The following is a 13,373-nucleotide window of genomic DNA, read 5'->3' as shown; positions in this document are numbered from 1 at the left end:
CCAAACTCTGAATTTTAAGACAATAAAAGGAAAAATTAGCTCTTTTTTAAATGTCTCTGTTGTGTTGGGATGTTTTATTTGGCTTGTCAAATAATTAAAAACTCTAAAAAGGCTGAGCAACTTTCTGCTGGAAGATTTGGAGATTTAACCAAAGCAAACATAAGATTAAAATTTCACTGAAGTGGAAAATGTGATGCTGTCTTCCTCACAGATGAGAAGTCTGGAGCTCAAAATGATTTTTCTTAATACGAAGGGAAACGAAAACATGAGAAGATTCAGACTATAACCAGTAAAATAATCTGTCAGTGCAGGAAGGTAATTACACTTGATAAGATTTTCTAAAAATATAATAATTTATTAAGTTAAAACCCCCAAACTGTCTCACTTTGAGAGAAAAGATCTGAAAACAAGAGAAAGTTAACAAGATGATTCAGTTGATTTAAGAATATCTATTAATTTACAGACAAAGTGTTTACACTGATTCTAATTACTTCACATGAATCCATCGTTATTATCAATTCACTGGTAAGCAGTCGGTTCCTGGAGCAGGCTGGTGGAAATATGGCAGCAGCTCATCAGTCTGCGCCACCAAAGTCCAGCAGAATGGAGGCAAGGAGGGTGAGATGCCTTGCCCAAGGAGTGGGACTCAAACCAACAACCTCCCAGTTACTGGCTGACCCACTGCACCACCTGCGCCACTGCCAACAAGAATCATCTTGTTTCACCACTTTCTCTCCAGAAACGTTGTCTTGTTTCAGGAAATCTTCCCAGGTGTGATGGTTTTCCTGCTCCGGCAGGATCATCTGGATCTTCTCAAGTTCAGTGTTTTTCCTGACAAAGTCAGATCATTTGGTTCTGGGAGGTCGTTTACAGATAAAAAAAAACTGGGTGTGAAAGATACTAAATGATGTCAGAGTCTCACTGAGATCATTGATGTTAATGTGCTTGTAAACAACCAGGTTATCGTAACTAAGTAAGAACTTAGAGACATGATTTATAATCTTCTACGTTCTGCTCTTGCTATCAGTCTAAAACCAGATCAGAAAGACTTTTAGGCTGACATAAGATGCAGGCCTTGGTTTTTTAAGATCTTTAATAAAAACCTGCTCCACTGTTTATCCAGAGAATGAAAATAGAAGCCGTTGGTGGTAAATGGAGTTCATGTGTGGTTTATCTGGGATGTTGTTAGCTGAGGGTGGAGGCCTAACACTGCTGAATGATTCTCCGTCATTAAATGGGAATCTGACCTTCTACTGGAGCCGGTTCTGAAGTAAACAACATACACTTAATGATGCTTTGGATTAACAACGTCCCGGCATAAAAGTTTGTTTCCAAACATCTTGTTTTGGTTGCAAAATCAGCTGCTTGTCAAAACACCACCACACCCACAATCCTGAAAAATAACTGAAATGTTTCTGCTGAACGTGAGCAGGTCTGAAAACACACTGATACGAGCCTGTTCGTATCAGTTTCTACAGCAGCTCTCGTCCTCTGTTTGCTCAGGCCTTTCAAAACCAGCTGCAGTCCTTCCTGATTCACACTGTTTATTTAGCAGCAGATTCTAGTGAATAAATCAGATTCTACATGAAAAACAGCCACACTCATTATATAGCGTATCACTCTTCTAGCAGGAAGGAAAAGATGAAAATGAGACACATTTACCAGTAAAAGACTTGAGTTGTGAGTCAGGAGCATCCACAGCAAAAATAAGTTATAATACGAGTAAAAAAAACACTTGAAATAACAAGATCCAGATTATCCAGTGAAATAATTACACCTGGGAAGATTTCCTGAAATGAGAAAACATTTCTGGACTTTCGACGTGAGAAATATCTTTAAACAAGTTATGAAACATTTCTTTTAAGAAAAAAAACCTTCTCAACTTTCCTGCCAATGTTTCTTCCAGTGTTTCTGTCTCACAAGAGAAACTAAAGGTTTGAGGTTTTTACTTGATAAAGGACCTGGAGTTAGTGGGAAATGTTATTTTTTTCCTTCATATATTAGGAGAGTTCGTTTTTGCAGTGAGTGAATCGGTGCTGTAGAAATAAGATTTCACTGTTCATAACGGATGGATGTGAGGGCCTCAGTGAGATGAATGAAACCAGGATAAATAAAGGCATATAAATTCAAGACATGATTAATAATCGCACACATTCCATGTTTATCTGTCTGAAAACGAAATCATAAAGACTTTTCGGCACAGCCACTGGGTTTAACCCTTTAAAGCCCGACCCATTTTTTTATCTGAAGTCTTTATTTGTCCCTTCAATATTTCAATATATTCAATATTTATCTTTTATTACCATGTAAAACGTCGTCCACCGGGGGAAAGAAGACAAGTATCAGACTGTGTAAAACAGGGTTTTGAGCCACATTTTTACCTTAAAATGATGCAAAAGGTCTCAGAAGCTGTATCACATATGATACATACGGCTTTAAATCATTCATCTTAGATTATTATTTTTAACATGAATGTTTATGTTTGGTTGTTTAAAGACTCATTTCTTATATTTTATATGCAGCAAACAGAAATCTACGGTGGCCAGGAAGTGCAAAACAATATTACATCGAGTAAAACACTTTAACATTTTTGTGAAACATATTTACATCATAGAAACCATATTTATATTTACAAAACAAAGCTACAAAGCCAAAACACGTTTACCAAGGACAACAATGTTCCGTTTCAGAAAGAACATCCGTACAAGACGTGAAACACGTTTGCAATCCTTGAAGCAGACTTACATGTGCAACTGCAAAACAGTTTTACAAAGTTCTGAAAACGTTTTTTAAAATTTTTACCAACGATAAAGCAACTTTCCACTGACGTGAAACACCTTCAAGTTCACGAAACACAGTAAGAAAGACAGGTGTTTCACCAAAATCTGTCACCCATCAGAATCTATGACCACAGGGGGCGACAGTGTACACTTCTCTGCACGTACGTTGGAACACGATTAACTTTTTTCTGACGGCCTTCAGCATGTGTGACTACTGTTATAATGAACCCGTCCTACCTTCACATCATCTTCTGATCTTCAGTAAAAGTGTTTTCAGGACTCGTCTTCTAAGACGTACATGCAGGGGTCCCTCAAATAGAAACACTTTTCTATTTGCTGCCTTGTATCAGAACAACTGTTAAATTCCCCACAATGGAACTTTATTTTGTGCTTTTTATCTATTTTATTTTAGTCTTTCTGTTTTTATTTCATTTCTTTTATTTCTCTTAAACTTTGTTATTGCTTCCAGCTTTTAATGTTTTATATGAAGCACTTTGAATTGTACATGAAATGTGCTGAACAAATAAACTTAGTTTTGTTCTGTAAATGTAAATATGGTTTCTATTATGTTTCTATTACGCAAAAATGTAAAAGCATTTCACTCAATATATATTTGTTTATATATGTTGTTTTGGACTTCCCGGCCACCGTAGAAAACTTTCCAGAGTTGTTTCCACTTTTCTATCCTGCTGCTGTAGGTAAAAATAAGCGAGTTGTTGTTGCTTTGTGTGACCTAGAAAATTCATTTCCTGTCCCTGTTTTTTGTTTGTTTGTTTGTTTTATTTTTTTACCTCAGTTTAAATTTGGAGTTCATTCAGCATTTATGTGTATGGTGGCACAAATGAGTGTTTACTGCTCCCATCAGAGTGTGATGATTAAAGTCAGCAGTCATGAAAACAATCGTTATGAAACACAAACCACTCCCAGCTGTCCGAGAAGGGTTCATGTTATTATTCATGAGGACAAACTTATCTTTGCTTTTCCACAGAAACCAGCAACGTTTCTCATTTGAACGTATTTATTTGACATAATTACGAATGTAAGTTACAAAAAAAGAGGAGCTGAAGTCCATCCCAGCTACCACTGGGACAGCGTTACCTCATGTCCATATTTACAGGAATAAAATAAACCATCTGACTTTCTAAATGATCGATGGTGAGACGACTCAACCTGGTTTTTTCAGAAGACAACCTGAAGAGAAGTAACTCTATAAAGAGCCGGAGTTGTTTGGTTTGGTCTTATAGAATGTTCTTATATCTACAATATTTATCACATAGAAGCAAAAAGCCAGAAAAACCCCAAATCTGATTGAAGGTTTCTGAGACAAATTCAGAATAAATTCACTGACTACAGTTTCTACAGATGTCAGGGTTTGGTCATGTGGCTTTCAGGACCTGCACCCACTCCACAGAAGCATTTTAATGTTTAGTTGAGCACAGAAATGTGAGATAAGACATGTTAAGGTCAGTTCTGGAACAGTATAGCTACAATCCTGCCCTGAGCCAGAGAAACACACATTTCTGTTTTTGTGACGTTTCCACCGGGCCTCAGTCAAGAATGAGGCCCCAGGGTTGGAGGAAGCTTTGATGTTTTTTATTGGCTCATTGGTGAAGAATTACAGGCATTCCCATCAAATGGTGACTCCTAGAACAGCCTGGAATCTTAATAGCATGTGCACCGCTTTATCTTTCCTCTAGCATCACATCCCTGAAGACCAGCACGACGGAGCAGGTCAGAAACATGAGAAACAAGCAGGTATCCTGGCGACCATGGAAGTTTATGAAGGGAAAAACAGAAGACCAACTGTTTGCACCTGAGAACAGCAGAATGTGGACATAATTTCTAGGTGCAGACAAGGTGTTGAGGGGGTCCGGTTTGGTGTCTGCTTTTTGCAGATGATGTGGTTCTGTTTGCTTCATCGGGCCGTGACCTTCAGCTCTCACTGGAGAGATTCACAGCCAAGTGTGAAGCGTCTGGAATGAGAATCAGCATCTCCAAATCTGAGACCATGATCACCAGCCAGAGTGTCCTCTCTGGGTTGGGAATCAGATCCTGCTCCAAGTGCCAGAGTTCAAGTACCTCGGGTCTTGTTTAGGAAAGAGGGCAGGATGGAGCAGGAGATCAACAGGCAGATGCGTGCAGCAGCTGCAGTGATGTGGAAACTGTCTCTCTGGTGAGGAAAGAGTTACGTAAAAAGACAAAGCTCTCGATTTACTGGTCAGTCTATGTTCCTACCCTCACCTATGGTCACCAGCTGTGAGTAGTGACAGAAAGAACGAGAGATATCAGGTTAGGATGCCTCCCTTCTGAGGTGATCCAGAAGAAGACTGGTATGAAGATGAAAGAGACTCATCACCTCTCAGCAGCTTGATGAAAACACATCCAGTCTAGGCCATCAATGTGGGTCACAGTACGTAGTTTCCTTGGACTGGTGGAAACTCTTCATTTTCCTGGACGGTGGCAGAAGTGAATATGCAGCACACTACAGCCACATCAGAAAAGTAGCCCAGGTTGTCTGTCTGTAACGTAGATCATAAAGTATTTATGTGAACGTGATCCCAGCAAAGCTCTGAGGAAGTCAGCTGCTGCACCGTAGAGTTCGTCTTTTCTCAGTTAGCAGCAATAGCTGGAATCTGATCTGTTTTCAGTGACATCACAGCCCAAGAATTCATCTGCACATTGCAGGAAGCCGGAGAATTCACTTTTTTCCTCTGCCACACTATTTCCGAGTCTCTGTGGAGAGTCCTCTGTGTTATCTGACGTAGTTTCCAGTGCATGACTGTTCTTTGGAGGACAATAAGAAGGTTGACTTTAATTACACACTGAAGTCATCCCGTCAACTCAGCCGTGTAATCTGGCTTCTTGCTATTGTGATCCAATCCCTGTCTGTCTCTTCAATCCCCTCCATCCAGTCACCGTCAGCGGGACAGGTGTTGTCCTGATCTAGGTGACGTCATCCTTCACAAACAACACAAACACATCTTCTATCCTGTAATTATTCCCACAGGCTGACTCAGCCCATTTCCAGCCCAACTAAACCTGACAGCGTATTATTACAGCCAGTCCACCCCCAGCTTGTCCCCGACTCATCCTAAACCATCTTTCTGCTTCAAAACATCCCTCAGCTATTTCCCATCTTATTTGTTTCACATTCCAAGCAGAGCTACTCGTCCCGGTTTAAGTAGAGTAGGTTGGTTGGCCTCCTGCCCTCCACCGATGCCTTGGGCTCAAGCTTCATGAGAAAAAACTCTGAAATACCCAGAAGGCTGGAGGGAAAAGACAGGCTTCATCCAGGGGTTTACAGAGGCCAGGTGGTGTTGGGATATGAAAGAACATGCCTACACATCCCTGAGTCAAATTTCTGCAGCCAGTGAGTCAAACATGGCTCCAACAGCAGGAAGGTTTCTAAACTTTTTTTGTTTTGTTGTAGATTTTGTTTAAATAAATTTTGTGTTCTCTGTAAATAAATTTAAATAGTCTAAATAGTCTTGTTGAACTGTGCTTAAATCCCAGACGTGTGAGAGGCAACATTAAACTCCACAGTTTTACATCTAAGTCTGGCATCTTAAACAAATACAGAACTGAAGTCTATTTAAACATCTCCACTATCAGCTAATCAAATTCCAATTCCAGCTGTTACCATCAGATACCATAAAGTTTATCCACAAATTCAAGAGTCACGTTTGGTTAATAACACAGCTGTCGTGGTCTGTGTGCTTTGGTTTAGTGTTGCTCTTTATGGGTTCATTGTCCGGTTTCCTCTTTTATTTTGTAGGTCATTCCCCTTCGTTAGCTCACCTGGTTTAATTGCAGATTCACTTCACCTGTTCCCTGTTGGCTTCTCTGTATATGTATATGGTTTCAGTTTTCCTTTGTCACATCATCTGTCCTGTTTCCCGTCATGTCTGCTCATGATTCTGGATTAAACCCCTTGTTTCTGATTTCCGTCTGCCTCCGGCCTCTCCATCCTGCGTTTGGGCCCTCACATCCATCCATGACAACAGCAAGTCTTCACTAAAACACTTTCTGTCACTTTCTGGTTGGACTTAGTTGGAAACTATACTGGTCAGGTTCAGAAAACCATCGGGGCTCTGACTGGAGCACATTCCCTTCAGCACGCGTTTCAGACAGCTTTCAGATACCACAGGTCCAGAGTTAATGCTATGTTCGAAACAGTAAGTTCTGCTACTGTGCCAGAGGAGAAAGACTTAGGATCAGGAGTTTCCAGGATCACTCTCATGGAGTAACGGTTGGGACACGACTAGCCCAGTTTAAAGACCGGTCCTTAGTTACAACTTCCAGTCCAAACCAGTCAGATCGAGTAAGTCCAGTCTGTTACAATTACAGATGTTCTTGGTACAGTTTTTGTCAGATTATTCTGCGTTCTTTAATTTCCCATCACTGTGAATGTGTAAAATCTCATCAATGCTCTTTATAGGTCTTTAAGTTGGATTTATTTTAAAGAAACAGAGTAAAGTAACTAAGACGTCTCATTCCATCTAAATCTGCTCTGCTCTGTAAAGAATAAATAAATCCTACATAATAACTCTGGATTTCTCTGGAGGATACAGGACCTCAACCAGGACCTGGGAGGCTTCTTTCTGGAAACTAATTTATAAAAGTGGTTTTGAACATGTCTTTTTAGGCTGAGTAGAGAATTTAGAAACACGGGGAAACATCTAGCCAGCTCTGGCTTCCAGCTGTCCTTTAGCTGAATAGCTGCTTGAGTTTGATCCGGATCAGTCCAGTCCTGTACGGGTCGTTCAGCTTTCTTGTGGTTTTTTGGGAAAATATGATTTCTGGACATGTCACTAAACTATGGTAGCATCATATTTAACTGAACCATCTCCAGGTGTGTCCAGCCTCTCCCTCAGACCTCCAGTCGTTTCCAGATGAAGGCTTCACCTGAACAACAGGTGTGTGTGCTGACTGATCCTGAGTGTGTGTTTCCTTGGGGAAAACCTGTTGAATCAGTTGTTGCCTTAGAATACAGCAGCTCATAGACAAGCTGTGACAAGACAACTATTTTTACAGCCCAGGTGGATTGTGGGTGGTCAGTGGTCAACACTGACCGCTGACCATCTGCTGTTAGAGGAGAAGCCAGGGATTATGTACTGATCCAGGAAGGACGGCCTGACATTGGAGAATTACTCTTTACCTAAATAACCAGTCTGGTTAGAATTCACAATTAATTTTTTTAGCTTTTCAATAATTTATTATAAAAAATGGAATTATTCACAAGACTGCATATTAAAAGAAAAAGACTTAAAAGAAAAAAAAGTTTGGAAAATGAAAACATATTGTGAAACTATGAAGGAAACTGAGTGGTTTTACGTTGTCAGCTTAAATTTACAGTTAAATCATTAGATCTATATTTTAAAAGGTTGATTCAGTTAAAGGTTGTTAGAAAAACCTCTGCTGGTGAACACGTACAGCAGACTTCTGAACGGACGACGTGAAGTCGGATTAGTTTGCAGCTGTCTGAGCTTAACCAGATCCGTCTCTCCAGCCCTGAACGGACCATCATGTTCACAAGAAAATGCTTTTCTTTCATGAAGAGAATGAAAAACAAAAAAGACTGAAATCCAAGTGTATTCTGGATTTAGGGGGTAATGACGGGAAGCCCACCTGCACCATCTCTCACTGTGGTCTCAATCCTCACCACGTGGTGCAGCCGGACCCTCGAACCTGAGGATGAAACCCAGACCACCTTCACTTATCACAGTTAACGGGGCCCCCAGCTCTGCTCTGTCCTATCAGAAACCGTTTAGATAAGAGAAGAATGTGCAGAAGGACTGTAACTCAAGTCAAAACCCCTCCGTGATCATTTCCTTTGACAGATTCAGCTTTGACTTCTCATCCATCAAAAGCATTTTTTCCTCTCAGAGAACAAACTGAGGTCCACGTGGACATATATGGATAAGATTCTGGAGCCTGAACGGCTTCGGTTTATTTCACTTGGTCTGGTGCAGACACACTGAGCATGTTTCTTTATTCTTCCACAGGAGGTTTAGTCCACTGTCACCCCTCAACCATTTCCTGAAACACAGCAGCAACACGAAGGATGAATGTGGCTCATTTTCCTTCAGCTGAACCACAGGAGCCATTTAACATTTAACCCCTAACGCCTACTTTTATTTACAACTATATGAAACTAAATAAATAGAGTAAGAAATTAGGAAAATATTTTTTAAAAAGACTGGAATAGAATTAAATACAATAAAAAAATTTAATTAGAGCAATAAAAGCAGATAAACAAGGTTTAAAGATATATTTAAGAAATGCATGACTAAAGTGACTTTATAGTTACAAGGTCTTATGTCTATTTTATTTTTACTCCTCTTTGGTAAACATTTATTTTCACTTCCAATGAGGCATCTTGGATAAAAAGGATGAAATGAAACGTGAATTAATTGATGCGTATTGTAGGAAATGTGTATGGCTTAAAGATGCAGTCGTTACAGCTCAGCAGCATCTTTCATCTTCACCTGTTGCTGTTAAATGGAACGTAATGTGATGTAAAACAAATGAGGCTGTAATCTGCATATTTCTGCATCTGCACATCGACTCCTCTGGAATTTGACAAAAACTGAAGCATTTCTTTTCAAAGAGCCTCAGATTTCAGCCGGTCGGGTCAGGTTACAGTTTTTTGTTGTTTCATCCAGGTTTGGCTCCTCAAACGATCTCCAGCTCCCTCCCAAACCTCTTCTGAGATAAAATGACACACCGAGCGTCGGCTCCCTGCTGAACTGTATACACTGTGTTATCTTTACAATGGCCCTTTCTTCCTCCTCTAAGTAACAAGGCAAACAATGTGACTGTGTGGAAGCAGAGCAAAGGAGCTCCCTCACAGCTGCAACAATAAGCACACTTATCATCCCGACACAAGAAAACATCGCAGGGATTTTCTCCTTGGCAGGTGTGGAGGCTCATACTGTAAATAAGCTGGCAGTGACAGCCGAGCCGGGCTGGGATGTGGAATGCAGAAAAACCCGATGCTGGGATAAGAAAAGACAGAAGGATGAGACTGGCAATGCTCGGTGGGTTGCTGCAGAGTCTCCTCAGGTTGTGACTGGCTTCCTGACCGTAAAGATGGCTGTAACACCAGCTGACAGCTCTTCAGTTTATACTGCATTCCTAAACCTAAAGCCCCGAACCCAAATCCTGACTCCAGCAACGGATCAGACGAGCAGGGGTGATCACAAGTAGAAACTGTGACCAAAAACCTAAAAACTCCTTAAACTGTTATGTTTTTGCCTAAAATGTAGACATACAGCATTAATTCTGTAGTCTAACAAGGTTTTTAGCCTCAGTCAGCTTAGTCCAGCAGATGAACAAAGCTGATTTCATCTCTGCTTTCAGTCAACTAGTCTGCAGCAGCAGAAATCAGCTGTTTTCAGAACTGGTGAGGATGGTTTTAGTGGTGCTTATCAGCCTGTTTGCTAGTGGTTTCTACCTCTGATGTGACAACAACAATGACCAGCATTTCATGGTCAGGTTTAGGAGCTAAAAGGATGTAGCAAAAAATGATGTAATACAGTCAACAACACAATAATTTGCCAAAAACATAATAAATCTTTGAGCCGAACCTGTAATAAGTCATTATGCTACTGGCTGGTTATTGGCTTTGTGTGAAAACAACAACTAAAATTTAATAACTGCAGCTGGTGGAACAGAAGGGTTCACAGAGTCAGAAATGGACCCACAATGAAAGCTTCAGACCCCAAAGAGCCACCGTAGAACCAGACCGTTAAAATGATCACTTTTAACAGCTGTGTTGTGTTTTTCTAGCTGACATCCAGTTCTCCTGTTACAGCAGGCCCATGGAGGAGGAGGAGGTATAAACATGTGGTATCCATGTCTTTTATGTCGAGGCAGCCACACAGACACATTATTTACAGCTCTCATTTTTCATTCAAGCCTCATCTAATGGAAGGAGACCAGAAGAGTTTAACGATGAGCGGAGAAAATGAAAGACTGGCTTTTAAAAAGCTATTTTTAGAACTGACGTGATATTATTTGTCTCTTAGACACAAACATTTATCTACTTGTGGGAGTTGAATTAAAGTCTGAACAGACTGTCACATCTGCTTCTCATCAACATTAAACTCAACTCAGAGAGTTTCACACGTCTTCAGCTCAGGACTAAATTCATTCAGCCTCAGGACAAAACACAGCTCAGACATCCTCACAGAGACAGACTGATGGACGAGTCTTCAGGTGGACATGACATCTGAGGAGTGATGAGGAACAAATCACACCTGGCCGCTCACACTGTCAGGTTAGCTGCTTTAACTAACTTGTTCAAGGACTGGTTGGTCTAATTTGTGAAAAGATGGAGAGTAATCGGGTGATTTTACCTTTCCTCCAAGGAGCCAAGATGGACATTGACTTGTGCCAGCTGATGACCAGCCCCTTCTTCTTTTTCATACTCATGTTGCTGAAACTGTCAGTGAAGAGCTGGAAAATTCAAATACTGAGTCGAAAGAGAGAAAATCTTCCTCAGAGGCTCCTCATCATGGTTAAAAGAGCATTACTCTGCTCTGAACCACAGCTGTAAAAACAAAAAGAGAGAGATCTCCACCGTGTCATGCTACCTGTGTCTGCATGTCTGCTGGACTTGTGTCTGAATGTGAGCAACTCCTCCAGCCCAGCAGAGAGAAGAGGGCGGGACTTCAGGAGGAGGAGGAGCAGGGGGAGATGCCTGAAGGTGAACAAGGAGCAACAAGAGCTAGAAGGAAAATAGTTAAAGCGGGGGCTGAAAATTTGACTTTTATTTCATGGTTGCTGTTAAAAATACACAAGAGGCACCAGATGCTTTAAAGAATGTGAAACACAAGCCAACAGTTTAGGACTTTTAATGTTCTTGTTTTACATTGTAAAAAAAAACACACACACACACACAATGATAATTAGAAAAGTTCTAACTCTTCTCTGGTTGGAAGAAGGCCTGATTCTAACTAGCTGCAGGGAATTCTGAGAAAATATTAAATAGTATTCCTGTCACACAGTCAAAGAAAGATTGGAGAGGAGACAGATTTACAGGTAACAAGTGAGGGTTTCAGGACTGACATTCATTCATTCATTATCTACAGCTTCGTCCATTAAGGGTTGCAGGGAAGCTGGAGCCTAACCCAGCATTTAGCAGGTGAGCGGCAGGTTCAGCCTGGACATGTTACCAGTCCATCACAAGGTTCAGGACTGACAATTAACCTAAAACATTAAAGGCGCAGTGTGAAACTAAATCAAATGACAGTGAGAGAAAAATATAATCTATCATCCAAAATTGTGTTTTTATTGGAATCTAATCACTTTACAGCTTTAAAACTGCTGCACCAACTTTGTTTGATTGGAGTTCCTTCTCACACCTGGAAAAAAGAGGATGCCTTAAATGCAGCAGAAGGTGTGCTGACATGTCATAATGTGAAGCACCACAGCAGCTACAGGTCCACAAATGTGTTGCTAAAAAAGGCGTTTCCAGAACTAAAAGGTTTAGCAGTGCTCACACCAAGACCCAGGCTGTGGTCAGTGGTGCGATAGCACCATCAATGTCACTCAGGAAGCTCTGAAAGAAATCCGGTACTGTAGGGTTTCAACAGGTGGGACTAACCATGGCGCAGAGGAAATATTCCCAATCCTAATCTAGTAGTTTGACTGGAATAAGGGTGGTGTGCAAACAAAAATGAGGTTGAGGTTAAAAATACACCCAGTGAGACAGCAGAAACCATCGTACAGTTTCTCACTGAAACACTGAAGGCACCTGCAACACAATCCGACGAGATGAATGTGTTTGCAAATCTGTAGAGTTCACTGCAGAACAAGACTCTGGTTGGGATTGCACAGCACAACCTTTAAATAATTGTGTTCATCATGGTTTGACACAACAGATACTGACCTTGAGAACATCATGTTCAAAATGTACCAGCATTTCCACATTTACACAGCACACAGATAACCTGAAGGAGTACTGTGAGTTTGTTGACACTGAATATAGAAGGAGGCTTTCCCACAGCAGGCTGTCTCTGTGCCCTGGCATTGAGAGGAGGATACAGATGTTTCCAGCTTTAAAGGCTGAAAAATTTGGATTTTTTTCCTAAAAAATCATTTTAAATGCTGCGAGGGATAAAAGGAAGCTTTCCTATAAACAATCTGTCTCCTACATCAACTATGTCTTTGTCAAGTTTTTCTCCTTCAAAATAAGAGTTCTGTGTCGGAATAACTTGGGTGCACCGTGTTGCTCTTTCCTACTTCCTGGTTCCTTAACCAATCATATGCGACTCCCCACGGTTACCAAACAAGGCAGCGTTTGGTATTTTATGTGGGTAAAAGAGCAGCAGCCTGCAGGTATGGAAGCTGGTAAAAGAAGCGACCAGAAATAGTTTCAGAAAAACCTAAAAGGCCTTGGCATCCTGCTAAAAAAGCAAACCACCAAAGATAAAATGAGGATCAATATTGGAGAATCTTTTGAAAGGTGGAGAAGTCTGAGCTGGCAAAGTTTCCCCTCGACAGGTAAACACCAGAATTTTGCTTAAATTAACCCAAAAGTTTATCTTGATTTACAAAGATTTTAGTCTAATTTATTTCTCGGCACTC

The 13,373-nt window shown here is 40.7% G+C and overlaps 1 protein-coding gene across 1 annotated transcript in view; it reads right to left on the bottom strand.

The window, feature by feature from the left end:
* The window catches only part of si:ch211-250c4.3 (uncharacterized protein LOC100535981 homolog), a 31,938-nt gene extending 20,545 nt beyond the window's left edge, over positions 1-11,393 (bottom strand). The window contains exon 1 of the mRNA XM_042009710.1: positions 11,141-11,393. Coding sequence (XP_041865644.1) covers positions 11,141-11,216 — 76 coding nt within the window. The 5' untranslated portion in view covers positions 11,217-11,393. The remainder of the gene's footprint in view (positions 1-11,140) is intronic.
* Between the last annotated feature and the right edge of the window lie 1,980 nt (positions 11,394-13,373).

The sequence above is a fragment of the Melanotaenia boesemani genome, chromosome 16, assembly GCF_017639745.1.
Source record: "Melanotaenia boesemani isolate fMelBoe1 chromosome 16, fMelBoe1.pri, whole genome shotgun sequence".
NCBI classification, from domain to species: Eukaryota; Metazoa; Chordata; class Actinopteri; order Atheriniformes; family Melanotaeniidae; genus Melanotaenia; species Melanotaenia boesemani.
The sequence above is the reverse complement of the archived record's forward strand: the minus strand, read 5'-3'. Positions and strand labels throughout refer to the sequence as shown.